The sequence below is a fragment of the Aulonocara stuartgranti genome, assembly GCF_965226115.1.
Source record: "Aulonocara stuartgranti genome assembly, chromosome: 9".
Lineage (NCBI taxonomy): Eukaryota > Metazoa > Chordata > Actinopteri > Cichliformes > Cichlidae > Aulonocara > Aulonocara stuartgranti.
In genome coordinates, this window is record NC_138960.1 from 33,720,885 (window position 1) to 33,748,097 (window position 27,213).

The 27,213-nt window shown below is 40.6% G+C and overlaps 2 protein-coding genes across 11 annotated transcripts in view; both read left to right on the forward strand.

Moving 5' to 3' along the window:
- LOC309714148 (uncharacterized protein) overlaps nt 1–27,213 on the forward strand; it is a 104,588-nt gene that overhangs the window by 39,231 nt on the left and 38,144 nt on the right. Inside the window, exons 1-4 of one of the 4 annotated variants that reach the window (XR_014278815.1) lie at nt 268–693; nt 5,135–5,240; nt 5,346–6,194; nt 6,644–9,014. The exons of 1 other annotated variant lie outside the window; for it this stretch is intronic. The gene's annotated coding sequence lies outside the window, so the exon portion shown is untranslated. Of the gene's footprint in view, nt 1–267; nt 694–5,134; nt 5,241–5,345; nt 9,015–27,213 lie in introns of those variants that run through there. 2 more of the 4 variants (XR_014278816.1, XR_014278810.1) reach the window with 2 other exon arrangements.
- On the forward strand, nt 9,025–23,232 carry LOC309714142 (uncharacterized protein). Of its 7 annotated transcripts, none has more exons than XM_082546356.1 (5): nt 9,025–11,683; nt 12,186–12,495; nt 16,779–16,918; nt 17,067–18,251; nt 21,710–23,232. In XM_082546356.1, exons 3-5 carry the CDS (start codon nt 16,901–16,903, stop codon nt 22,340–22,342), a joined length of 1,836 nt encoding a protein of 611 aa, XP_082402482.1. In that variant the 5' UTR covers nt 9,025–11,683; nt 12,186–12,495; nt 16,779–16,900; the 3' UTR covers nt 22,343–23,232. The 7 variants fall into 7 exon arrangements, 4 of the variants coding, with proteins under 4 accessions (XP_082402482.1, XP_082402485.1, XP_082402484.1 ...); XR_014278805.1 differs by lacking the exon at nt 9,025–11,683 and adding an exon at nt 20,405–20,897 and having other exon boundaries at nt 11,965–12,495; nt 21,710–21,809; XR_014278806.1 differs by lacking the exon at nt 9,025–11,683 and adding an exon at nt 20,405–20,679 and having other exon boundaries at nt 11,965–12,495; nt 20,774–21,809.

The window sequence follows — 27,213 nt, forward strand, 5'->3', positions numbered from 1 at the left end:
ATATTCCTATTTAATCTATTTATCCATTTTGAATACTCTGTGTATATATGTTAGATTTCTGCTCACAGTCTGTAACTTCTATTGGTGCTGTACTATTGGAAACCGAATTTCCCGGAGCAACCCACCCGAGGGATTAATAAAGTTTTATCTAATCTAATCTAATTTAAAAAAAGCTGGGCTAGAACACATTGTGACAAAGTGAAATGTTTTTTTTTAGTGCATCTTCTGCACATTGTAGTTTCAATGTAGTTTTCAGTTCTTCTCTTTTCCTGAGTCTCTTTTCCACGACGTTTTTATAGAGGCTAAGGAAAAGAAGCTAGGAAAAGGAGATAGGAGATGGAACGCACCCCACGTGTGCGCAGTGACCGCACAGCAACGAACCACAGCAGAGAAGGAAGAGGGGGCGGAGCACACTGTGCGCGCAGGAGAGGAGTCGAGCAGAGAGAGCTGCTTTGTCGTGAAACGGGAGTAAAGTAGTGAACTTAGAGGAGAGAAACGAACTAAAGTATCGATCATAAACCACTACCAACGTCCTGATCGATATCTGCATCGATCTGCCCACCCTTGTCTCCTGGATCGTAGCTGAGATCAGCGTGAACCACGTGGGTCTCTGCTCCCTGATCTGTTTCCTGTGTTTGGAAAGAGTTGCAGCTTCATCGCGGAGTTTCTCTCGGTTTGTGGGCTCATCTAAAGGTAAGCACCGAGCTAACTTTACTGTGAGTTCAGTTCATGTTGAGTTTAGCTCCTGAATGAGGTCTTCTGCTGCTCTCCTCGGTGTCTGTTCACAGTTTATTGTGAACACGTTGAGAGAAGAGTGAGAGAGTGTTTGGAGAAAAACACCAACTAATCATTAGCTCAGCATGCTGGGAGAAGTTGGAGCAGAAAAGTCTTTTCAGCAGCCCTGCAGCTGTTTTTCTGCCTGCACCAAACCTCTACAGCCTCGTTTGTATTTACCACGGTCACCACATCCACGGTTATTTAAAAGGCTGTTTTGTTTCGGTTCTTCTTTGCTGGGATCAGCATATCTGTAATCACGTCGTTGGTGTTTTTCATGCAGTGCTTTATATAATTCAGTCATAACTGTCTGTAGTTATTATATTAATTTCTTTCTCCTACAGTTAAAATAACCACACTACGGACGGATAAGCGTCGGTTCGTCAGCAAAGACAGTAAAACCATCGTGTGGCTCAGCCGACCGCTTATTTATTTTTCATATAACCCTTTCACAATAAAGTTAAAGATCCTGTTGAGACTTTTCAAAATAAACCAAAAATAATGACAATATACAGTATTATCAAACATCAAATTTCAGAATATGCATCAAGCAAGTTACCTCACATAGAACATGAAGTCCCTGTAAATGACTCTTACACTGTATATATGAGAGGTGAAACATTTGCAGAGATTTGCACAAGATTTTCAGTCACTTTTTTCTAACCTTCTTAGACTCAGAACTAAAGATGTCCAGCTTTGTGTGTCTGTCGAAATACTTTTAATAGAACAAAAGACAGTCAGCATCCAAAGAGGACCGAAAGCAATGATCAGAGTATTTCTCCACCTGCTGTATATGTATCCCTTAAATTTGCAACATCTATAGCTAACAATAATTATGATATTATAGTATTTTCAATTATAGGATCAAATTTGAGCCTCTATTCTCAAGACTTGTGTTTTCTGAGCATTTGTTTTTATTCTTGTGCTTTTAGTTAAGGACAATTAAAGAGACTAAAATGACACATAATTCTTAGCGTTTTTATTATAATTTATTATCATCTGTCTTCTCAGATGAGAGGTAAAACGTCTTCAAGAAGTCCAGTCACTTTCTTTCTAAGCTCCTTCGATTACGATGACCTGAATGACTGAGAACCTTCACAGACATTGTTGATTAGCATGACACTAGCATTACATTTTCCATTAGCATTGGTGTGAGCCTTGTATACTGATAAGATACATGGAGAAGAGGAGGACAAAAACAGTGATGCTGTCACATTTTGGGAGAGCTGCATGTGTTTTACTGAATCAGGAAAAAGACACACACAGTGCAGTGAGGACTTACATCCAGATTTGGCAGCGCTGAAAGTACGAGAGAGACCTTTGACCCCTTAATAGAGATGCTTAACCAGATGTAAAATAATCAGAAATGTACCCAGTGACTGAGCCGAACAATACTGGTTGGGAGTGTAAAGAATATAAATGAATAAAAAAATGCCTGTCTCTACACAGGGGAATGGGCTGATACTGTGACTTTGGGAGAAAATGTCACATTTTTACAGCCATACAATTTGAAAATGATCACAAGTGTACAAGAGAACATGTTTAAGGTTTGCAGGAAACATTTTATTTGAATTCAATTTCAATTATACAGCAACAAGTCACAACAACAGTCACCTCAAGGTGATTTTAATTATGAATCTTTGAATATATGCTGCTACAGCCGTGAATGTGGGAATTCTTGTAATTTCTGGATGTAATAATTTCACATTTCTGAAGACAGCTTTGAGAAAAATACAGGCTTAATAGTTGGTAACAGCTTGGTTATGATACTGTATTAACTAACTTATAATTTATTCCAGCAAATCAAAATTAACCCAAAATATTATTTTAAACAACTTTATGTCTTTAAGAGTATGGATTGCTGAAATTATGAGGTGCACCTAAAGGCACCATGAATAGCCATAGCATGTCCGTGGTTCCTGTTTGAATTGATAACAGGAAATGGATTAGAGCAATCTGCTGTAGTATTAGAATTTTAGATAATTTCACTAATGAGCAGCAAGCTCCAATGCATTTATTTAGTTGCAAGGAAGCAATGGCATACACAATATTATCCTGGGAACAGATATGTGTGAGATGCTCTTACAGAAAGAGTTCAGTTACATGGTCTACCTGTACATGATTCTCTCCGTGCTTTGGATAATGGATGGCAGAGGAGTCACAACAAGGCCGGAGGAAAAAGACTGATTCGAGGGACATGAAGACAGAGAGATGCATTCCTTCAGTTTTCTGAAAAGAGTGTTGCCTAGCTTTACTACATTTTTCTGTCATTTCACTCCTGTTTATGCTACACTCCTTTATAATATTTACTCAAGATGCAGTGAATAGTGTTTTTCTGCTAATACATCAGTGTTACTTTAGGGAAGACAACTCCCAGTTTCTAGTTTCTATGCCCCACTCCTTTACGATTTGGGGCAACTGCTTAAAGTCTTTTAGTGTGAACAAGTTGAAAGGCATGAGCAGAGAAACTAATGGACAGGTTCCTTTCCCTTCAAAGGGTAGTCTAGCTCTCAGCTTGCCATCCCTGCATAGCTACCACACATCAACCCTTTCTGTGGTATGGTTAACAAACCAATCCTTGAGGTAAGGGCCAGGGGCTTGGGTCACATCATAGATGATGTTGCACCAGCTGAAGTCCTGCATATCCCAAACTTGAACATGCCTGTAAAAACAGGTGTAATTTTCATGTTAACTTTTAGCATTTGGAGGCAAAGATTTACAGGCCTCACTTGGAGGGTCAGTGAAGTGCTCGTAAACAACTGAAAGCCTGAAGTGGGGGAGTTGTTGGTGGAGTGGAGTCTTCAGGCTTGTGGTTGGTTCACTGTCGGAGTGTTTTCCAGACTGAAGCAGAGTCATTAGCTGAAAACAGTTTTTGGACCTGAAAGTCTTTCAAACTGTCTCTGTCCCCACTCTGAAACACTTCCTGCTTTTCCAGCCTCAGCCTGCTTTGGCTTAGCTGTAAACCAGAGCTCGTCATTATTCTAACTCACCCTGGTGTTTGATGCTGTGCAGCTGTCCTCACAGAAGCTGACGTCACAGGTTATCACAGCATCTCTATAATAATTATTAAATCTGGTTCTTGTCATTCTCTTACTGAATAGAGAGAACACGACTCAGTTAATCAAAATATTTATAATTTTTATTTAATTATCTCCCAGAAGAGAGAGACCTGCACAGCCCAAAAAGCCAGTTGCAAAATCTCTAGCATTAGAAGCCAAAAATGTCAATCATATAGGTGTTATTTTAGTCCTTTACACGTCACACATAGTTTCAATCAAAAAAACCTCCTTCTGTGTTACTAGTTCCACTTTTTCTGTCTGGTTTCCTGTATTTTATTAATATGTCTGTGCAGCTCTGCACTAAACTTTCTGTTTTTTAAACTTCCACTAACTTAAGCTTCTGTTGCTAAGGCGACCTGTCACCCTCTGACCTAGTTCTCTCTCACAGCTGGCCTTGCTTTATAGAGGCCTTTATTATTAACATACATAAAAGAATATAATCAGAAAATAAGCATTAAGAATATATGTTTATTCCGTAACATAATCCAAACTGTTGGTAACAATCCTGAAAACCTGCCAGTCGGTGCAGTCCAGACACACCTGCAGATTCTCCACAGCCTCATCAGTCCACTGCTTCAGTGTCTTTACAAAAGCCTTAGAGAGTTTCAGTTTGTGCCTGTTTGCAGGCATCAAGTAAACCATGACTTAGGTCTGCATTAGGTCTGAGAATCCTATGTATTGTGAGATGATGACCCTCTTACTATCAGCTCACCTTCAGCGTTTTTGCGTTTGTTCGTAACGCAAGAAATGTGGTTAGCTGCTGTCCCTATTAAAGAGCAAAGAGCCTTTCTTTCCACTTATTCCATGTAAAGGATGGCTACAATGAGTAAAAACATGGGAGCTAATTGCATATCCCTGTTTCTGTCTGTAGAAACCGTTGTTGTATTTAAAACTCTGGTTTCATCTGGATCAAGTGTAAGTTTGTGGACCTTGTTGGTGAAGTCAGCAGAGTTTTTGATGTGATGGTGTGTGTTCTCCACAAGGGGAGCTAGGATGGTGATGAGGTGCTTGGAAATGTTGTAGGTGGCTGAGTTTATGCTGCTGCCAATCCAATCCTTTGTGTATCTATGGAAGTCCATATATACAGGGTGCAGCATCCACCGGGTAAAGGTGGTGGTATGCAGGGAGCTCAGTGGCTTTTTCCCTTTCAACTTCTTGTAGGCAGCTGATGACTTTCTTTTTGCTTCTGGGGTTTCACCTTGAAGCTTCATAGGTATTGTTGTCACTGAGTGTAGTAATGTTTATTTGCTCTGCTTCTTCTTGTCAGGGATAAAATACATATCTATACTTTTGTGTCCCAGCTGAGTAACAGGAGGAGAAGAGTCTGGTGGAGCAGCAGAGGAACAGTTTCAGCCATTTGGACTCAGCTCAGCCACTACAGAGGAAACAATGACTTCAACACAGGAGGTGAGAAAAATATCTCAGCTACACTGTTATTGAAACTGTGCACAGCTGGTTGTTTTTTTGTTTTTTGTTTTTTTAAAAGCTCTGTTTGTATCTCTGTCACTGCAGGACCAACATGGAGCGAGAAGTCAGCGCTCTCAGGAGGCCGACAAACCTCACAGAAAAAAGAGAGAGAAAAAATACAGCTGTGAGGAGTGTGGGAAGGATTTTAGCCATCCTAAAAACTTGAAACCCCACCAACTCATCCACAGAGGAATTAAATCGTACAGCTGTGCTGAGTGTGGAAAATCTTTTACCCAGGCTGGACACTTAAAAACACACCAAATCACCCACAGTGGAGTTAAACCGTACATCTGTGACTTATGTGGAAATTCTTTTACTCAGGCTGGAAGTTTAAAAACACACAAATTCATTCACAGTGGAGTTAAACCGTTCAGGTGTGATTTGTGTGGAAAGTCTTTTACCCATCTCGGAAGCTTGAAAACACACCAGCTTATCCACAGTGGCGTTAAAGCGTACAGCTGTGACTTGTGTGGAAAATCTTTTAGCCAACCTGGCCACTTAAAAACACACCAACTCATCCACAGTGGAGTTAAAGCACACAGCTGTGACTTGTGTGGTAAAGCTTTTACACGCAGTAGCCACTTAAGAAGCCATCAAGTTACCCACTCTGGAATCAAGCCATACAGCTGCGACATTTGTGGAAAAAATTTTGCCCAGCCAGGGCACCGAAATATACACGTACGGATTCACACCAAAAATGATTTTTGCTTCTGTGATCAGTGTGGCAAACTGTTTGTGACACACAAAGACTTACAGCAGCACATGTTTACCCACACTGAGGAGAGACCTTATAAATGTGACCTATGTGTAAAGGCTTTTAAAGAGCCACGTTCCCTAAGAGTCCACCAACAGATTCACATCAGAAAGAAACTCTACAAGTGCAGTTACTGTGAGGTATGTATTTATATTTCTTTCTTTTTACAGTTGCAGTTATTTTGAAGTACAATGTGCATTTAGTTTAATTTCGAAACGAAATGAGACATGAAAACTCAGTGAATTCTGACACAAATCTCCTGAAACTTTACTGATGTTGGAAAAAAGTAAAGTTTTAAACCTTGTCTCATTTCTATGTATCTAACATTCAAAGTCCAATGGATCCATTAGAGAGTACCTTGGGGTTATTATCTTGTGGCATGCAGAGTAGAGCATCCAGGGGTTTAACATCCAATCTTCCCATTAAGTAGATTTCCAACGAATTAAGAGACATTTTCGCCCAGTAAGCTGAGTGTTATAATGTAAACAGTAAAATGTAATTGGACACTGGCAAAGATGCTCTTTATTTCAGGCAATGTTCAGGATAAAAATGTTGAAGGAATTCTCTGACTTACACTGTCTTTATTTAGAAGCAGAGCGACACAGATGGATCCAGTTCTCAACCCTGTCGTCAATGTGGTGGTGGGAAAGTGTGTCGTTGCGTTGTTTGTGCATAACATTTCAAACATCAAGAGAGCCTAAAACCACATCAGTGTAGACACACTGGGTACAAAATGAACTACTTCAACGAATGTGGAAGAGGCTTCCCCACATCAAGTCAATTAATAAAAAAGCAATTAACCATAAAGCACTATCTCCTTCACACTGGTATTCAAAAGCACCTTTGTGACCATTGTCAGTCATCCTTCATTACTGCACGTGACCTTAAAGTGCATAAATGAGTCCACACGAGAGAAACCATACAAGTGCAGACACTCTGACAGAAGCCTCCTACATCGGCTCATTGTAAACGTCATGAGATTACACACATTGAAGGGAACCTGCTAAGGAAGAATTTCATGGCTCTGAGTACCGTTTGGTTTTTTGTGATGTATATGAACAATAAACTTCCTGAATCTTGAATGTAGAGTCCATCAGAACACAGAATTATATTTCAAATATATTTACGACTTAATTTAAACAGAATGTGGGAGAGGCTTCCCCAAACCAAGTGAATTAAAAAAACATGATCTGATCTCAAGTGGGGTTAAAAATCGCCTCTGTTCTCTGGGCTTTACTTTCATGTAATACCAGTTTGTACCAGAAGATGGAGCAGTGAGTTAGTGTAACCTCTTATTCACAGTGGCAACAAAGTAGTGATGGGAATTCCGGCTCTTTTTAGAGAACTGGCTCTTTTGGCTCAGCTCACTAAAAAGATTGCCAGCTTACCGGCTCCCAACTGGCTCTTCAGGTTGTTTTGTTGCTTTAATTTATTTATCATTAACAATGATATAACATTATGTACAAAAGGAATTACTAATGTTTAAAATAAAACGTGGTTTTATTTATATATGTTTATATAGAAATATATACGGTGGCCTCTAGAGACAAAGCACGTACAAACTCCAAAACACATGTCTAGCATTAACTGAACTTCCAAAACAGAGCTACCTAGATCACTTAAATTACACAATTGAAAGCATATGTGTATTGTTTGTATATTTATACACAAGCACTCTTATATATTCAAATAATTATGATTAAAAATGTTCACCTGTTACTACCACACACCAAATTAGGTCATTGGTACACCCTGGCTTGTGTAGCCACTAGGTAACAAAAGCTCAACACTGCGCCTAGCATCCTGGAGCACTTCTGTTTGGAGTTTGTACGTGCTTTGTCTCTAGGGGCCACTGTAAATATGCTTTTATTTATTCACTCCACATAAAATGTAATAAAATACAAAAAACAACTATTTACATTTCAACTTTTAACTATTTAAATTTTCAACCTTTTCCATTTAAACACATTTAAAGTGAAACAACACAAAACACTGCAAACCACAATACAATTAAATATAAATTAAAATATGCAAAAGAAAAGAAGATGCACATTTTCTGTCATATACGCCTGCATGAATAAACTTTCTGAATCCTTTATCATCCGCAACTGTAAATAGTTGATTTGATAATTACTATACCTTTCTAATGTGACGTTGTTGTCCCTGGCTCACTTTCTCTCTGGCTGTATCCCAATTCAGGTTCTGCAGCCTTAACGGTCCACAAGGGCCGCGTACTCAAAGACCACTAAGACCGGAAGTGCGAGGCTTGTGAAATGGGACGGTCTAGCCTCCGTCGTGCTGCCCAGGTTGCCTAGCAACAGCTGGAAACGTTTCATACAGCTTTATTTGACAGAAATGAAGAAGAACATATTTTGTTCATTTGTTTATTTGTTGCTACAAGAGCTTTGTGTGATTTGAGGAGTATCTGAGGCTGAGACCACGGAACTGCAAAACATGATTGTTGGGCTTCATTTCTGTACTGAACAGTCATTTTAAGATTAGCTATTAAATAACAATTAGCTAACGTTGTTCTTGAGACTAAAGTCAGTGTAAATATAATATGACCAATATTATAGTTAATCATTATTAGTTATTACAGCAGTGAACTTGTTTCTGCCTTTCATAGTGTGTAACTTGAAGGCCCTGAGTACTTTCTCCCACACTGGAAACACTGGGATGATCACATTATTTGAACATTACCTAATAAGACTGATTCAGCACAGACAGTTATGTTAAACTTTCCTAGCAGTCCTTCACAAACAGGGAACAGTCTGTCTATTCTCTCCATCTGTCAGCTGCTGCTGGCTCTTCCTCCTCCTCTTCCTCACACACTGCTGAGTTTGTCCTGGTGGATCATCAGGGCTGCAAAGCCTCACAGATGATGTGCAGCAGTGGGTCCCTCAGTCTGTCCTCACTCTGGACACTTGCAGTCGTCACACATGGAAATCAAATGTGTGATAAGCTGCAGGATTCAAACACAAGTGTAACTTATAAACACATGTTCATACTTTTATTCCACAATCAGAGAGAAAGAAACAGAGAGAGAGTGCAGGACAGACAGACAGGTGACAGTCTCAGGTGTACACACTGCTACACAACAGCACCAGAGAAGCAGGATTTAGTGTTTGTGTTATTACGAAACAAGAAGAGTTCCCAGATGGTGCAGTGGACACATGTGTGACTGCTGTGATTAAAGCATCTTTCTTTCAGCTTAACGAGTGAACCGTCAGCTCGTTCAAACACACGTTAAAGTCCGTTTGGCTCGACACCACCGAACAGAGGCAGCAATATAACACAGCTAACATTAACAGTGCAGTGAATCCTGCTTGTGCCGTGATATTCAGGACTGCAAACCGAGCAGCATCACTGACTTTCAGCTTGTTGTGTTTGTGGATATATGACTGACTTTAATTATCCATAAAATCATCACATTCTCTGTAAGATTAAGGTCAGCTATTGAACGGCGTATATTTTAAAGTAAAGGCTTTAAAACCAAATTAGTACAAACATCACTAATGTCACATAACTTTGCCGACATGTGGCCAACAGGAATGTTTTAATGTTCTTCATTATTAAACATTCGCGCATAAATAAGTTACATAATATTCAGTACTTACTTTTAAAAGTTTACTCTTCGGCCGCTCCTCTTGCACCGTTTTTTTCGGCAAAATTATCCACACCCACCTCCGCGCTATGAAGTCTGGGATATGTTGGGCCACGAAGTCTACACCGCCACATCCTTAAAATTCAGGGAAATGAAGGACGCATTTGAGGCCGCATTTCGAGCAGCCTTTGAATTGGGACAGCCTTGGTCGCGTCGCTGTGACGTAATCGGCCTTAAAATGCGGCCTTTAAAGCTGCAGACCCTGAATTGGGATACGGCCTCTCTCTCCCTCCCGCTCTGTTCCTGTGCTACTGCGAGTGTAACTACTGCCCCTCCCCCCTCTGCCCTGTGCAAGCACAAGGCTTACATGCGGAGTGAAGCAGAAAACAAGTGCGAGAGAGAGGGTGAGAGAAAGAAAGAAAAAAAAAAAACACGAGCCGGCTCTCAACTCAAAGAGTCGGCTCTAAGAGCCGTTTCGTTCGCGACCGTCACATCACTACAGCAGCACACATCAGGACCATTTTAAACATCACATTTTAGGTAATTAAAATTCCATCAAACCTCTACTTTTGGCTCCTCCTTTCACTTTAGTGTGTTTACCGTATCCACAAATTGGCCACATTTTGTTATTTTTAGTGAATGCATTTTGATCCAGATGTTCTGAAGCTGTTTTCTTGTTGATTTGATGTTTGTATTATGAAATCCTTATGCTGTTAAAGCATTAGTTGTATTTGATTAACTCTGTGTAAAGTGTGTCTAAATAAGCAGTTTAGTGTGTAAAATTAAGAAATTGTCTCACAACAAATAGCTTGAGCCAGGATTTCAGATTCAAACTAATTTAACTGTTTTCAGTGGCACATGTGGAGGTTTATCAAAGGAGGAGACTTGGCTGTTCTCCACTCACAGTGAACAGGGTTTTTTGCAAAAACCTGCTGTGGGTATGAAGTTTGCAGAGGGCGTGTTTGAGATGCTAAAAAGATGATTTTTCCTTCCAAAGTCCAAACACAAAACTGTGTGATTGTTAATACCTGAAGTGAGATTACAGGAAGATAAGCTGAAAAAAAATATTAGTGCAGTGTGCACTCCTGTGTTTCTAAAGAGCAGCTTTTACAGTGACTAATGAAATAAAGGCTAACCATTCCAAAACCACCTTTGCGCATGTTACCATTAGTGGAGGTCCAGTTTGTGTGCACTGGCATGGATCTCATCGGGTTGTTTTCAGTGTTGGGCAAGTTATTTTGAAGAAGTAATTAGTTATAGTTACTTCTTCAAAAAAGTAACTGAGTTAACAATTGATTTACACTATTATAAAAGTAACTAAATACTACAAAATATTTTTTTAAGTAATAATGTTTATAATGTTACAGTTTGATACTCTGATGATTTCTTGTGAGCATTCCTTTAGTTTGAACCCGGTGACAGTATGAAGTTATTATGAAGTTCACTGCTCTGTCACAATCACCATGGTTCATCAACATTTCATGATGTGTGTGAATTTTTCTTTCCACTGTTGGTGTGTTTTGTTGTGTTGATTAAAACAACCAAATGCAGCTTTCATAGTTTATCATGTGTTGTGAAACTGTGATCTTTGGAGACATGGAATGTGAATGTGTTGTCTGAAAAACACTTTAGGTTAACTTCTGCTGTTTTTAAATGTGCTACATAAATAAGAATGATTTGACTCGAAAAATAAAAACTGTTTTTATGTTCAGACGTCTTTATTCTTGAAGTTTAAAGTTGGATTGTTAAATTCTAATAAAAGTGGTAATTTAACACATTCTAATAATAGTAATAATGATGATTATGATAATAATAATAATACATTTTATATATAGGCGCCTTTAAGACCCTCAAGGTCACCTTACAATGGCACAGAAGGAAGAACAGCACCTTAGCATGACGTTATACTATAACCATAACCTTAAGAAGTATTCCGGATGGGTGAGAGAAAAAAGTTAATTCGTTGTTGGATTTGTGCGCATGCGCCACGTCTGCGCGGAAACATTGGGTAGGATGTTTTTCCAGGTAGGATCGATTCCCAGAACACCAGCTATCCGAAAACAGCCCAGTGGCTAACAGCTGGTGCTAATATCTGACAGTAAATATGTCCAAAAGTACTTTTTTTTGCCTTTTCGTCAAGTCTGTCTTTGTACAGACCTGCCGTGTTCGCCGTCGTTTTGTACATCACTGTTTTTGGGGCAAATAAAATGCAAGTAGGGATTAAAACCGCAGAATTAATTATTACCGGTGCTGGAAATACTAGTGCTTGATGCAGTGTTTTGATTTTTTTGCCACTTGTACCCACAATGCAATGCGCGAAAGTCACGTGGTCTGTCAGCAGCGGCAGCATCCACTCCCCCTTCTACCCTGTGAAAGGGTAGATTTGATTGGGATTAATATAATATATAAAAAATATATTATTTTTAATGTCAGCTTTTAGTTTACAGGTATGACTGAAACTTCATTTCAGCACTAAATGAGCGACCTGGATATTCTTTCCCTCTCTGACTGCGTTGCTGTTTGCAAGATTAATAACGGGAAAGCAGGAAGAAGGGGGCGGAGCAAAGTGTGTGCGCAGGAGAGGAGCAGAGAGAGCTGCTTTTTCACGAAACGGAAGTAAAGTAGTGAAGTTAGAGGAGAGAAACAAACTAAAGCATCGATCATAAACCACTACCAACGTCCTGATATCTGCATCGATCTGCCCACCCTTGTCTCCTGGATCGTAGCTGAGATCAGCGTGAACCACGTGGGTCTCTGCTCCCTGATCTGTTTCCTGTGTTTGGAAAGAGTTGCAGCTTCATCGCGGAGTTTCTCTCAGTTTGTGGGCTCATCTAAAGGTAAGCACCGAGCTAACTTTACTGTGAGTTCAGTTCATGTTGAGTTTAGCTCCTGAATGAGGTCTTCTGCTGCTCTCCTCGGTGTCTGTTCACAGTTTATTGTGAACACGTTGAGAGAAGAGAGAGAGAGTGTTTGGAGAAAAACACCAACTAATCATTAGCTCAGCATGCTGGGAGAAGTTGGAGCAGAAAAGTCTTTTCATTGTCCCTGCAGCTGTTTTTCTGCCTGCACCAAACCTCTACAGCCTCGTTTCTATTTGAAGTGATAATCAATTTTGAATTGATTTTCTAAACCCACCCCAACTCACCCTGGTGTGTGAGGTGGGGTGGGTTTAGAAAATCGATTCAAAACTGATTCAAATTGATTTTAGCATGAACAATGCGATATCTATTTATTAAATCGTAAATGGATTTTGAAATATAAATATATTTTGCCAGAAATGCCAGAATCTCAGGTTAAAACTCACAAAACTACTTCAACAACCACAAAACAGCTAAAACGGGTTATCTGCTGTAAAAAGCCAGGCCAGGGAAATGTCCTTCATGTTTTCCTGTGTTTTATCCTCAAATACTTTGACTGCCATAATGCTTACACCTCTGATGAAGTCTGACAAATGTCGATACTGATAAATTACTAGAATTATAATATTTCTGACTGTGTGAGTCAAAATTGAATTGAATCAAGTCCAGACCTGCTGAATCAGAATCAAATGGATTATAGAAATCTAGGCCGAGGCTCGAAAGAACGGGATGTAGCTGTGGGTGATGAGGAAAGATGAAAAGAACAATTGATAACTTTTTCATTAAGTTAAGGCCTGATCTGTCTGAAATTCATAGCCAGTGCTCTGACACGGAGCCATCAACCTTTCAGCTTATTTTTAACACTGGTTCAGAGACCGCATCAAATAATGAGCCACATATGATTGACTCCGAGCCACAGCCCACTGACAGTAAAAGGGGGAACGTGAATACATTTCGAATAGAGTAGCTTGACCAATTTCCCTGGCTGTGATACAGTAAAGCTGACAACATAATGCACTGCGTTTACTAGTGGTGCAACAGATCAAAAATCTCACGGTACGGATCGGATCACGGTTTTAAATCACGGATCAGATCGATTTTTGGATCATCAAAAATAGAAAAAAAGACAAAAATTCGACTCGCCATTTACTTATTTAATCAACTGAAGACTCATTCCACGCACTTATATAAAAACAAATTAAGGTGCAATATGGACATTATGGACCAGGCTGGGCAGCCTCTGCAGCCTCTGCACACGGCCATAAACAACCAGAGGAGTCTGTTCAGTGACAGGTTGCTTCTCCCAAAGGCAAGGACCAGCAGACTTAAAAAGTCCCACACGCCATCAAACTGTTTAACTCCTCGCTGGAGGGGAGAGGGAGGGGAAACGGGGACAAAGAAGGGGGGAACAAGTAGCTGTAGTGCCTTTTCACTGTGCAATAGTTTTTGTTAATATCCAACGGTGTAATAGACTCACAATACTTGAAATGTGCCGTTCCCTTGTATTCTTATTCCTATTTATTCTTTGTATCCCTTTTGTATTCTCTGTATTTATATATGTGTATATGTGGTATATTTCTGCTCACATTCTGCGACTTCTGTCGGTGCTGTGCTACTGGAAACTGAATTTCCCGGAGGAACCCACCCGAGGGATAAATAAAGTTCCATCTAATCTAATGTAATCTATAGGGCAGTGCAGGGCTTTGTATCTACCACTCCGCTGTGATATAACGAGCGGTCACGGTCACGTGGCTTTCCGTTGCCCTGGAGCTCCACCCATTTGTAGTTAGAGCAACAGAAGAAGCCTGGGACAGTTCAGCCATGACTTTAAACTTCTCCTGCTCATACATGCTTGGAACCATCTTGTCACACTGAAGTGGACGCACGAGATATCATAGCGTGGCTCAAGCACGTTCATCACAGTTTAAACCGCTTGTTTTGCACAACGGAATACGGCCTCCCGTCTGCAGCTAAACACCCCAATAGCTTTAGTAATAGCTTTAGCCCGGTCGGATCGGGCAGCAAAAGGCTGCTTAAATGCCGCAAACTCCTCTGCTCCTTCACTTGGACCGCTAGCGCTGACCATAACTACTGCTTGACAGACTGATCAAGCGCACCAAACACATACTTTTTTTTCTTTTCTTTTTCGAATCTTCGGATCACGTGCGTACCGAACCGTGGAGAGGGATCGGTTTGGATTTCGGATCAACCGTGATCCATTGCACCACTAGCGTTTACTGTCGTGAGTGTGGAAAGACCATGCCCGGCAATTCTGTATTCATGACTCTTAATTGAAACGCTGAAAAAGCACAGTGTAACCAGAAAACAATTACCGTATATGTTGTGATAAATGCATTGTCCAAGTGCCCCAACTCCCCACTGCTTTCAGTGGCAGGCAGCAGCAAACAGGTCGATGGAGGAGGCCGATGTGATGACTAAGTTTAACATTGTCTACAATATTACCTAAAACTGCCAAAGCACTTTAAGCACAAGCACTTTTTCAGTAACATATCTTTCTTGTAGAGCAGTGTTCCAAATAAAGAACTTTGTGTTGACAAGATTGTTAGATAATCATTTACAAATCAATATTGTCTGTAAGCACAGCAATTTAAAGAAAAAGTCACAGTTAAAACTGCGGTGTTCAACGATGTGGTTGAAAAATTGTGGTGCACCTAAGAAAAAAAGTTAGGCACACCAGGGCAATCTTGGCAAAAAGTTAGTCTAGAGTCTTCCTGTTAAAGAGCCAAGAGCCTTTCTTTCCACTTCCTCCATGTAAAAATGTCTGTGAAGGTTCTCAGTCATCCAGGTCCTCGTAGTCAAAGGAGCTTGCAAAGAAAAGCGTCTGGACTTCTTTAAGTTGCTTGAAGACGTTTCACCTCTCATCCGAGAAGCTTCTTCAGTTCTAAGGTCAAATGGTGGAGAGTCCCAGATATAAACCTAGTGGGAGTGACCCCCCACAGAGGGACAAAAGGACCCCCTGATGATCCTCTAATCGCCTGAGCCAAGGTGGGAAACTGGGCGTGGGTCCCAATCAGCCAGAGTTTCGGGTGTGTTCATTGTGAAACCTGGCCCCACCTTATCATGCGAATTCCTGAGGTCAGATGGCCCAGGATGTGAGTGGGCGTTAAGGCGTCTGGGAAGGGATCTCAAAACTGGATTATAGATGGCAGAGAGTTGGTGTCGTAAACCCCCGCCTCTGTTCAAAGATGGTCGCTCACAGTGGACATAGATGACTTCTTTCATCTATAATCTTTAATCATCTATAATCTTTCATCTATAATCCAGTTTTGAGATCCCTTCCCAGACGCCTTAACGCCCACTCACATCCTGGGCCATCTGACCTCAGGAATTCGCATGATAAGGTGGGGCCAGGTTTCACAATGAACACACCCGAAACTCTGGCTGATTGGGACCCACGCCCAGTTTCCCATCTTGGCTCAGGCGATTAGAGGATCATCAGGGGGTCCTTTTGTCCCTCTGTGGGGGGAAACTGCCACTAGGTTTATATCTGGGACTCTCCACCATTTGATCTTAGAACTGAAGAAGCTTCTCGGATGAGAGGTGAAACGTCTTCAAGCAACTTAAAGAAGTCCAGACGCTTTTCTTTGCAAGCTCCTTTGACTCCTCCATGTAAAGTTTGGCTACAATGGGACACACTGGGGAGCTCACAGCACATCCATGTTTGTGTCTGTAGAAACCCTCGTTGTATTTAAAATATGTGGTGGTAAGGCAGAGGTCTAACAGTGTGCAGACCTGATCAGGGTGAAGCTGGTTCTGGTTTTAAGGAGCTGTCTTGATGTAGTTGTTTCCTGACAGTCTCCACTGCCTCGGTTGGGGGTGTACAAGTGAAAAGTGAGACCACATCAAAGGACACTCTGGTTTCATCTGGATCAAGTGTAAGTTTGTGGACCTTGTTGGTGAAGTCAGCAGAGTTTTTGATGTGATGGGCTGTGTTCCCCACAAGGGGAGCTAGGATGGTGATGAGGTGCTTGGAAATGTTGTAGGTGGCTGAGTTTATGCTGCTACCAATGAGTCTGAGTGGGACTCCATCTTTGTGTATCTATGGAAGTTCATATATACAGGGTGCAGCATCCACCGGGTAAAGGTGGTGGTATGCAGGGAGCTCAGTGGCTTTTTCCCTTTCAACTTCTTGTAGGCAGCTGATGACTTTCTTTTTGCTCCTGGGGTTTCACCTTGAAGCTTCATAGGTATTGTTGTCACTGAGTGTAGTAATGTTTATTTGCTCTGCTTCTTCTTGTCAGGGATAAAATACATATCTATACTTTTGTGTCCCAGCTGAGTAACAGGAGGAGAAGAGTCTGGTGGAGCAGCAGAGGAACAGTTTCAGCCATTTGGACTCAGCTCAGCCACTACAGAGGAAACAATGACTTCAACGCAGGAGGTGAGAAAAATATGACAGTTACACTGTTATTGAAACTGTGCACAGCTGGTGTTTGTTGACATCTTTGATTCCACTAATGGAGTCAGTTTCAGTTTGTTCCACGACTGCATTTCACTCACTGCCTCTGTTTGTATCTCTGTCACTGCAGGACCAACATGGAGCGAGAAGTCAGCGCTCTCAGGAGGCCGACAAACCTCACAGAAGAACGGGAGAGAAAATATACAGCTGTGAAGAGTGTGGGAAGGATTTTACCCAGTCTGGGAGCTTAAAAACACACCAAAACATCCACAGTGGAGTTAAACCGTACAGGTGTGACTTGTGTGGAAAATGTTTTACCCAGAAAGGACACTTAAAAGCACACCAACTCATCCACAGCGGAGTTAAACCATATAGCTGTGAGTTGTGTGAAAAGTCTTTTAACCAGCCTGGAAGCCTAAAAAGACACCAACTCATGCACCGTGGAGTTAAAGCATACAATTGTGAGTTGTGTGGAAAATATTTTAGTCAGAAAGGATATCTAAAAACACACAAACTAATTCACAGTGGAGTTAAAGCGTACAACTGTGAGTTGTGTGGAAAGTCTTTTACCTATCCTAGAAGCTTAAAAACACACAAACTAATTCACAGTGGAGTTAAACCATACAGCTGTGAGTTGTGTGGAAAGTCTTTTACCCAAGCTGAAAGCTTAAAAACACACAAACTCATCCACAGTGGAATTAAAGCATACAGCTGTGAGTTGTGTGGAAAGTCTTTTACCCAAGCTGGAAGCTTAAAAACACACCGAATCATCCACAGTGCAGTTAAAGCACACAGATGTGACTTGTGTGGAAAGTCTTTTACCCATTCTCAAAGCTTAAAAACACACAAACTCATCCACAGTGGAGTTAAAGCATACAGCTGTGAGTTGTGTGGAAAGTCTTTTACGTATCCTAGAAGCTTAAAAACACACAAAAACATCCACAGTGGAGTTAAACCATACAGCTGTAATCAGTGTGGTAAAACTTTTGCTCAAATTAGTAACTTACAATGTCATCTAGTTACCCACTCTGGAGTTAAGGCGTACAGCTGTGACATTTGTGGGAAATCCTTCAGCACGCCAGGGTACCGCAATGTTCACTTACGGATTCATACCGGACAGGATGGTTTCTGCTGTGATCAGTGTGGGAAACTGTTTACAACAGCCACACACTTACAAAGCCACATGCTTACCCACACTGAGGAGAGACCTTATAAATGTGACCTGTGCAATAAGGCTTTTAAATCTCCACGTCACCTGAAACTCCACCAAGAGATCCACACCAGAAAGAAACTCTACAAGTGCAGTTACTGTGAGGTATGTATTTATTAGGGGTGCAACGATACACAAAATTCACGGTTCGATATTTTTTCGATACAAAAAAAATGTTCATGCCTTTTTAATTTGTCATTTATTAAAATTATAAATATATATTTTAACTCAAAAGTACAGTTTTTAAATTTAACCCTAACCCTTGTGCGTGTTTTTTATTTTGACAGCGAATGCGCACCTGCGGACCACTTATGTGCAGCCCTGGTTATTTAGCTCGTCATATTGCAGCCACAGAAATTCTTTTGTCCATGAAACCATAAAACTGCACTTTCTTTTTGCCTTATAGTCTGATTTGTCATAACTTCTCCGTTTTGCGGTAAGCTTTTCTTTGGCTGTCACTTCTTCACCCTGACCTGTCTTATTTGGCTCAGCAGAACTGAAATGCTTTTACACATGCACTCACATAAGCTCAGCGATTCTCTGCGCGATCAACCTCTCACATGTTTAAGCTGCGGGAGATTTCACTCGTCATGTTTGCGTAGTAAGCTAACGATTAATAAGACGATGTCAGAGGAATTGGTGCACAAATTATCATCACTCACAGATCAGTGCTGTCGCTCTCTATACACAGTTCGCACGATTGCAAAGTGAAAGCAAAAAAACAAGCGCAAATTCAAACGCGACTTCAATATGTCACATATTGACAGTGGCTCACCGATGCCAATGACATAATTACCCAGCTACATTTCTGAAAGAATGCAAAAGCATTGACATATATTTTTCCTTCCTACAATAGCCCGACGGGCAGGGCAGAGATAGATTTTGGTAGCCCGACTGAAAAAAATCGCTAGCCCCGGGACGTTGGGCTAGCGATATTGCGAGCCCTGTATCTGATTGAGGAATCACTCATCTTTGGAAAAGAGAGTTTATTACAGAGAAATGTCTCTTTCCAAAATAAAAGCTATACTATCCGCTTCTTCTGGGCTATATTCTCAGCAGCATAAGGAGAATCATGTGCTAACAGCTGTCTAAATGACTCGGCTAAAGTTAGTAGCATGCTTGCTTGTTTTTTTTCTGCTTCCACTTGTCTTTGCACTAGGATGATGTCGGCGTAAATGTGCAGTCATATTCGTTGTGTTCCCACTAGTGCTTTCAGATTAATCTCGTTGAAATGACCTTAACGCCACAACACGGCAAATCTCCGTTAACGAGCTACCGCCGATCGCCCGTTCATGGGGCTAGACGGCCAACACGTTAACGAGCTAACTGCGCTAACACACTAGTTCCCACCCATGTAATTGAGCATTGCATGGCACATCCAACATACTGTTTTACTTTAGTCCATGACGCGCTTACCTTCAGGGTCATACGTCACATGAAAACCAAAATAATTCCAAACGCCAGATCTGAATGAGGGTGGGGGAGGTCCATGTTGTAAGGAGAGCTTAACTTCTGTCTCGCTAGCTTGCCCTGCGCTCTTCCTTCTGACGATGGTGTCTGTGTTGAGCGCTCAGTGAATCTGCGTTCGACTACTCCGCCTAGGCTGCACTGTCGAGCCTAGGCGGAGTAGTCGAACGCAGATTCACTGAGCGCTCAACACAGACAGCATCGTCAGAAGGAAAGTTGATAAAATAAATTACAAATGTTGTATTGTTCGATACATATGCGTACCGAACCGAAAGCACTGTATCGAACGGTTCAATATCGATACGAATATCGTTGCACCCCTAGTATTTATCTTTTAATTTTAGCCTGACTGTTTGGAACTACTCTGCTCATTCAATTTGTTAACTTTCTGTAATAACTCCTTAGTAATTCTACTGCATATAAAAGCAGTGCTTATTGTATTTTAGTCTCAGCTATTATTTATTTCTTCCATAGTCATAAAACCAGTAAGTAATAACTCTTCTGTAGTCACAATCTCCCCATTCTCCCATAGTTAAGACTGCTACAATTTGGCCAGTGTTAGATGACTTATTATCTTCTTTACTAACTAAAATCAGTTATTGTTGCTTTAAATTGGGAGCGAGACCGATTTGGTTGCAACTTTTCATGTGTATTTATGAAGAACATGATATAACTTTTTGCTTAGATACAGTTGTTTTTGTTTTAAATAAACTGGATGCAAAAATGAAGAATTATTTTAACCTGCATGTCCTGAACCAGAAGCTGGTATTGAGTCTCTCTGTTCTTGACAGGATGGCGTGGAGCAACGGTTTGTTGTTGGGATGGACTGGGTCCTTCAGTGTCTGAGCTGCTCTGGACCAGCATCTCCTGGTGTAAATGTCCTGTAGGGAGAGGAGAGGAGTCCTTCAGCAGCAATCTAATATATAAATCTGCCATCCTTAGTACAGCCGTTCCCATACCAGGATGAGATGTTCTGTGTGAGGATGCTCTCCACAGGGGCTGAATCGAAAGTTCTGAGGATCCCTGGACAGACACCGAACTTCCTCAGTTGTCAGAAGTTGTACAGGTGCTGGCTAGCCTTTTTGTATGTGGGCAGACCATGTCATACCTGAGGAGATGTGGACACTGGGATACTTACACCAACCTCCTTGGTGTTGCAGACGTTCAGCTGGAGGTGGTTATCCTGGCACCACGATGCAAGATTCTTCACTTCATCCATGTAGGCCGTCTCATCGTTGTTGGAGATGGCACCCAACACCACTGTGTCGTCAGTAGATCACAATGGTATTAGAGCTATGAGTGGCCACGCAGTCTGAAGTATAGACAGAGTAGAGCAGTGGCGAGAGAACACACCCCTGTGTTCTCTCGCCACTGCTCTACTCACATAGTTACCCTGTTTCCTGTCCACATGGCTGAGAGTGGTGTGCAGGATATGGACGATGACGTCCTCTGTGGATCTGTTGGGTTGGTAAGCAAAGTGGAGTGGATCTGTGGTATTTGTGGTGGAGAAGGAGATGATGTTTTTCCGCAGCCTCTCAAACACCTTCATTACCACCAAAGTCAGTGCAACTGGCCGGTAGTCATTCAGGCATGAGGGCTTGTTGTTCTTGGGCGCAGGGATGATTGTGGATCTCTTGAAGCATGTGGGGGCCACAGACTTTGCCAGAGACTCACTGAAAATGGAAGTGAGCTTACTTGCTAGCTGGTCCACAGAACAGACGCAGCAGATGGCCGGTGATGCTATCTGGCTTAGCCGCTTTCCTTGTGTTCACTCTCAGCGACGCACGGACGGCGTGCTTTACGATACGGATCACCGGTCCCTTGCCGTTGACATCACCGTCCTCTGTTGTAAGGCAGTAGTTAGCATTAGCCACCTGGCTAACCTCGAAACTGGTGTAGAACGCGTTCAGCTCATTGGTAAATGCAGACTCTGCATTGATCGGCGCAGTGTCTCTGGCTTTGTAATCTGTGATGGTGCTTAATCCCTTCCACATGCTACCCAATTTCGCTGTGCAAGAAACTGCACAATGACAATAAAACTTCTAAAAATGTTGAAGGAATTCCCTGACTTACACTGTCTTTGTGTCTTTGTTTAGAAGCAGAGCGACACAGATGGATCCAGTAGTCAACCCTGTCGTCACTGTGGTGGTGGGAAAGAGTTTCGTTGTGACCTTTGTGGAAAAACTTTCACTCGGCAACAAAGCCTAAAATTACATCAGCGTAGACACACTGGAGACAAAATGAACTACTGCAAAGAATGTGGGAGAGGCTTCCCCACATCAAGTGCATTAAAAAAGCATGTACTCATTCACAGTGGAGTCAAAAAGTACGTGTGTGACCAGTGTGGGTCATCCTTCACCACTGCAGGTGAGCTTAAAGTGCATAAACGAGTCCACACAGGAGAGAAACCATACAAGTGCAGACACTGTGACAAAAGCTTTTCACGATCGAGCAGTCATAACCTTCATGAACGTACACACATGGAAGAGAACTTCAGCTGTGACCAAAGGCATCAGCGTGATCATGCAGGACTGAAATCACTGGATCACAATGATTCTGCAGAGACAGAAAGATCCTCTTCTGGTTTCAGGGTCAGACTTAAAAACTTTGAGATCAGGCTCCACAGAGTTCATCTTGAGTCTCCTGTAAAGAGTGCAGCTGATGTCACACTTGGATGTTATGAGGTAGCTCTGATTTCTGAACCGGCAGTGAATAATCCTGGATCTTAAATTTGGGAATCTGCAAGCATAGACCTGAAAATCAAGGTTTTCTCCCCTGAGGGATTTAATGCTCTAAATTTCTATCCCTGTTAAATGTTAATCTTTGTTCAATTAGAACACAATAGTGTTTAGTAGTTGTACTTTTTAAAGTAATATAAACGCTATGTGAATATGTTTTTTTTTTTGTTTTTAACCAAACTTATATTGTACCAAATATCAGTGTATGGCTATATGCATCAATTTCTTTCATTTCAACTTTCTTTTTTTTTTTTTTTTTTAATAAACTTGTTTTTCATCTATTTATCTTGTGTTACCTCAGTTAAATTTGAATGTTTTTTTATATTTAAACTTGTGCTTTGGTAATCCCTGTTCTTAAATCCATTTCTTTCAAAACTCCAAATCATTTCACACTAGTTTTTGCAGTAACTGGTACAGGATTTTACATTTAAAAGCTGCAAAGTATTTTCTCCCTTCCTGATTTTTATGTGTGTTACAATTAAGTGCTTTAGTTCATTAAACAGACTTTGAAAAACAAAATGTTTGTATGTATTAAGGGAAATAAATAAAGCCAAGCAGTCTGAATAAATCATAAATGCCAAAGCCTATCTTAGGGGTAGTATTAGTTCATATACCACAATGCAGAAAAAGGCATCAACTTGATTATGAAGCAGTTCTAAGTGAATGTGTACTCATCAGAGTGTAGTAATACAGATAGGAAGATGGCAGGATTTTTAGATAAGCACTTTTTGTATCGTTATCAGAGAATCCAAGGGAAGCATTAAATACCCCAGTGACTGAGGAGGAAGTGCCACTTGCTATCAGTTCTTTTAAAGGAGGAAAAGCATCAGCACTTGTTGGTTTCTGCTCAGAATTTTATTAAAAAACTACATCATCTTCTTGCCAGATCATTGACGGATATTTTTTTAGACTCTTTTAAGAATGAATGTCTTTCCCCAACACTTAGACAGGCTAATATTTCGTTAATTTTAAATAAAAATTAATCACCAGATAGGTTTGGATCATATAGGCGGATCAGCCTCATCAATGTCGATTCTAAATTACTCTCTAAGCTATTAGCGATGAGACTGGGGGGCATTCTCCCATTGCTTATAAACCCTGATCAAACAGCTTTGTCCACAATCATTTCTCATTTATAAATATTAGACGATTGTTAAATATTATACAATATTCGAATCAGACAAATTATATGGCTTATGTTATATCTTTAGATTCTGAAAAGGCATTTGCCAGAATCGAGTGGACATGCTTTTTTTTTACCGTATTACAAAGATTTGGCTTAGGCAAGGGTTTTATTGGATGGATTAAAACTATCTACAAACCTCAACAAGCCTATGTTATAACAAATGGTGTACAATCATCAGTCTTCCCGATCGTTGGGGCGATCGGGAAGGTGAACTCCCAACTCTCGTGGCTCAAGAGTTGGGAGTTCGCCTTGTAATCGGAAGGTTGCCGGTTCGAGCCCCGGCTTGGACAGTCTCGGTCGTTGTGTCCTTGGGCAAGACACTTCACCCGTTGCCTACTGGTGGTGGTCAGAGGGCCAGTGTCCGGCAGCCTCGCCTCTGTCGGTGCGCTGTGGCTGTGGCTACAATGTAGCTGCCATCACCAGTGTGTTAATGGGTGGATGACTGAATGAATGAAATAAAGCGCTTTGGGGTCCTTAGGAACTAGTAAAGCTCTATACAAATACAGGCCATTTACCATTTCACACTACAAAAGAGATATGAGGCATCTTTGCATTAGCACTTGAACCTGAGGCCATTTGCCAAGATATGCATGGCATATGCATGGCATATGCTGTCGATATTTTGTTCTTATTAAAACCAGAACTATCAATATCAGACATTATGTCTATTATATGTAAGTTCAGCTGGTTCTCTGATTCCAGAATTCATTTAGGGAATTCAGAGGTTATGCCGCTGGGTGATCAGGTTAACTCTCTGACAGATATTTGCAATTTTCAATGGTCCTCTTGCGGTCTCGCATACCTTGGGCTAAAAATTCTTAAAGACCGATGGAAACTGAACTTGTCCCCAGTTCTCATTGGAAAAACAAAAAAGAGAGAAAAGATTTGGACAGATGGCAAAGTTTGCTGCTTTCTCTTTAGGAGCCATGTGAGCCTAATTAAAATCAATATTCTCCCTTGTTTGTTATATCCAGTACAAATGTATGGGCTCAAATTGTGGTCACAAGTATTTTGTACTTGTAAATCAGTTTTGTACTTGTAAAAAGAATTTGTGTGTGTGTAAAAAAGATTTTTGTGTGGACTGGCAGTTCCAAAGAGCGCCCCTCCGACAGCCAAACCCATCCATTCTCTGATTGGATAGTTACATTTGTGATTGACATGACATTGGCCAATCAGATGAACGGAAGAAAATTAGGGTCAAAATTTGTACTTTTAACTTGAAACTTGAGTGCAGAGTTTCACACGTATTTTTTTTGGCTAAGTCGACACTATTAAACCCGGTTCTTTGATCCCCATGATAGAACGGAGAAAACCCGACTCAGGAGTGGTCAAAACATTTATGATCCTTTATTCAATCATCTTCCGGAAGAGAGAGCCCTGCACAGCCCAAAGCCAGCTCTAGCATTTAGAAGCTAAAATGTGTCTCATATAGGTGTTATTTTGGTCCTTTACACGCCACACATAGTTTCGATAAAAACAACTGCTTGTATGTTACTAGTTCCGCTTTGTCTGGTTTCCTGTATTTTATTAATATGCCTCTGCAGCTCCACACTAAACTTCCTGTTTTTCAGTCTGGCTGAGCACTTGGTTTATGAGTCAAAACTGGCCTTGCTTTACAAGCCTTTATTATTAAAATGCATAAAACAATATAATCATAAAATAAGTGCTAAAAATATATATTTAACAACACACAAATATCTTTTTTACACACAAATTCCTTTTACACATACAAATCCTGATTTACAAGTACAAAATATTTCTGACCACAATTTGAGCCCATACAAATGCTACCTCTATGGATAACCCCGAATGTTTCTCGGGATATAGAAAAGGTTTTTTCAAAATATATCTGACATGGAAAAAACCTGGATTAGAAATTAGACTCTTACAATTGCCTACACATAGGAGAGGCATAGGTTGTCAAATTTAATTTTCTATAAATGGTCAGGCCATACCCGTTTTTTTTTATGGAAGTGGTTACATGGTTATCTCAATTTTGATTCCCTCCTAGACTCTTGGTCTGCTTCACCTTTTTAACTTTGGAGCCTAGTTGTAACAAAAAGAAACTTTTTCCAGCTAATCAATCTAATCTTGTTCATTCCAAAGTTTCACAATCTGCAGAAACAGCTACGTATGATGATTTGGAGACATTTCTTATAAAGCAAAAAGACAACTAATTTTATTTCTGCCTTTTATTCTTTACTATATGCTCATAGTAGCAGCACACTGAGTGTTATGGGAGGGGGATCTTAATAATGAGTATACAGAGGAGGCTTGGAAAGGAGCCATTCCCATAGCTACATCTACTTTTACTTGCAACCGCTTACGAGAAACCCAATACAAAAATTTACACCGCCTATATATAGCTCCTAATGTTTTGCATAAGATTACACCTCAGGTTTCCCCCTTCAGTATCAAATGTCAAAATGAAACTTGCATCCTTGTCCATTACCTTTGGGAATGCAAATTAATCGAACAATTTGGAGTTCTATATCTCAAGTACTGAGTAATATTTTTAAGAATGGGATCCAAAAGGACCGTGGATATTTTCTTCTTGGTTCACTTTCAAAAGAATGAACATTAACTTACTTGCAGCATAAACTATGTGATAAACTGTTACTGTTAGCTGTTTTCAGGTGCCTCCAGGTAATTAGGAAGTGAGCACCAAGGATGAGAGTTCACTCTTGTAGTTTGTTTTTTAAATCTGTGGGTGAATAGGTAGTTTTTTCTTTTTCCTCATAGTTTCTTTTTCTCCTCTTTTCCCCATATGTGTAATTGTAAATGTAAGGACTTTAACTGTATGCGATTCCCTTTCTTTTGCTTCTTTGTTATGTTTTTGTGTTTGTTCGGATGATAAATAAAAACTGTTGAATCACAAACTCACCTGAACTGGATCCTATCATTTTTATTTTTGTGTCATTTCTTGTAGATTGGTTTACCCGAATGTAGAATCTCTCTGTCATGGTTTGATCAGTAAACCTCATCCAGCTGGCTGCACTGAGAGGGAACCTGCTATACTGTGCATGTATTGAATTTTCCATTTGATGTTGTTGAATTCTTCCTTATTTTGTTGTATCCCTTTATGGACATGTAAAGAAAATCATTGTTGAGCTAATGCACGGTTTACTTCTGATCTATCTAAACTTCTCCATGAGCAGAACATGGCGTGGGCCAAAGCCCGGAGAACTAACCTCCACACTGATCGGCTGTTTTTCAAGCAGCTGTGTGACACGTGCACAGTTGTCATTAGAAAAGTCAAAGGTGATCATTTTCTTACAGAGACAACAATCTCAATCACACAATCTCTATAACCGCTTAAAGATTCGGGAGACATTAAAATGATCTGGTAATAAAACTGTTGGTCGGCTTAATTAACATTTTATGATGTTATAAGAAATAAATGTAAAATTACATAAAAGGTTCTGACTGTATAGTTTCTTTGTTTTTTACTGTAGTTGTAAAAATTTAAGTTTTTATATTGGAAACTTTTGTGTCATCTAATTGTTTACGACATTTAACCTGATCACTAGTGATGTGTCCTGTGTGTCGAAGCTTTGAAGAGTGTCGGGTAATCTTGGGGGAGTTTATGTGAAGCGCGTATCGAGGCTCGCTTTGATTACGTATGCAGTGACGTTCGAGGCCTCGTGGGCAGTCAGTAACATGTGACTGATTCAGG

What these genes read in the sequence shown, in the direction of transcription:
- LOC309714142 (XM_082546356.1), top strand. An exon ending in ACAAGTGCAGTTACTGTGAG is followed by an intron (nt 18,252 to 21,709) that starts GTATGTATTTAT and finishes GTCTTTGTTTAG; the next exon opens with AAGCAGAGCGACACAGATGG.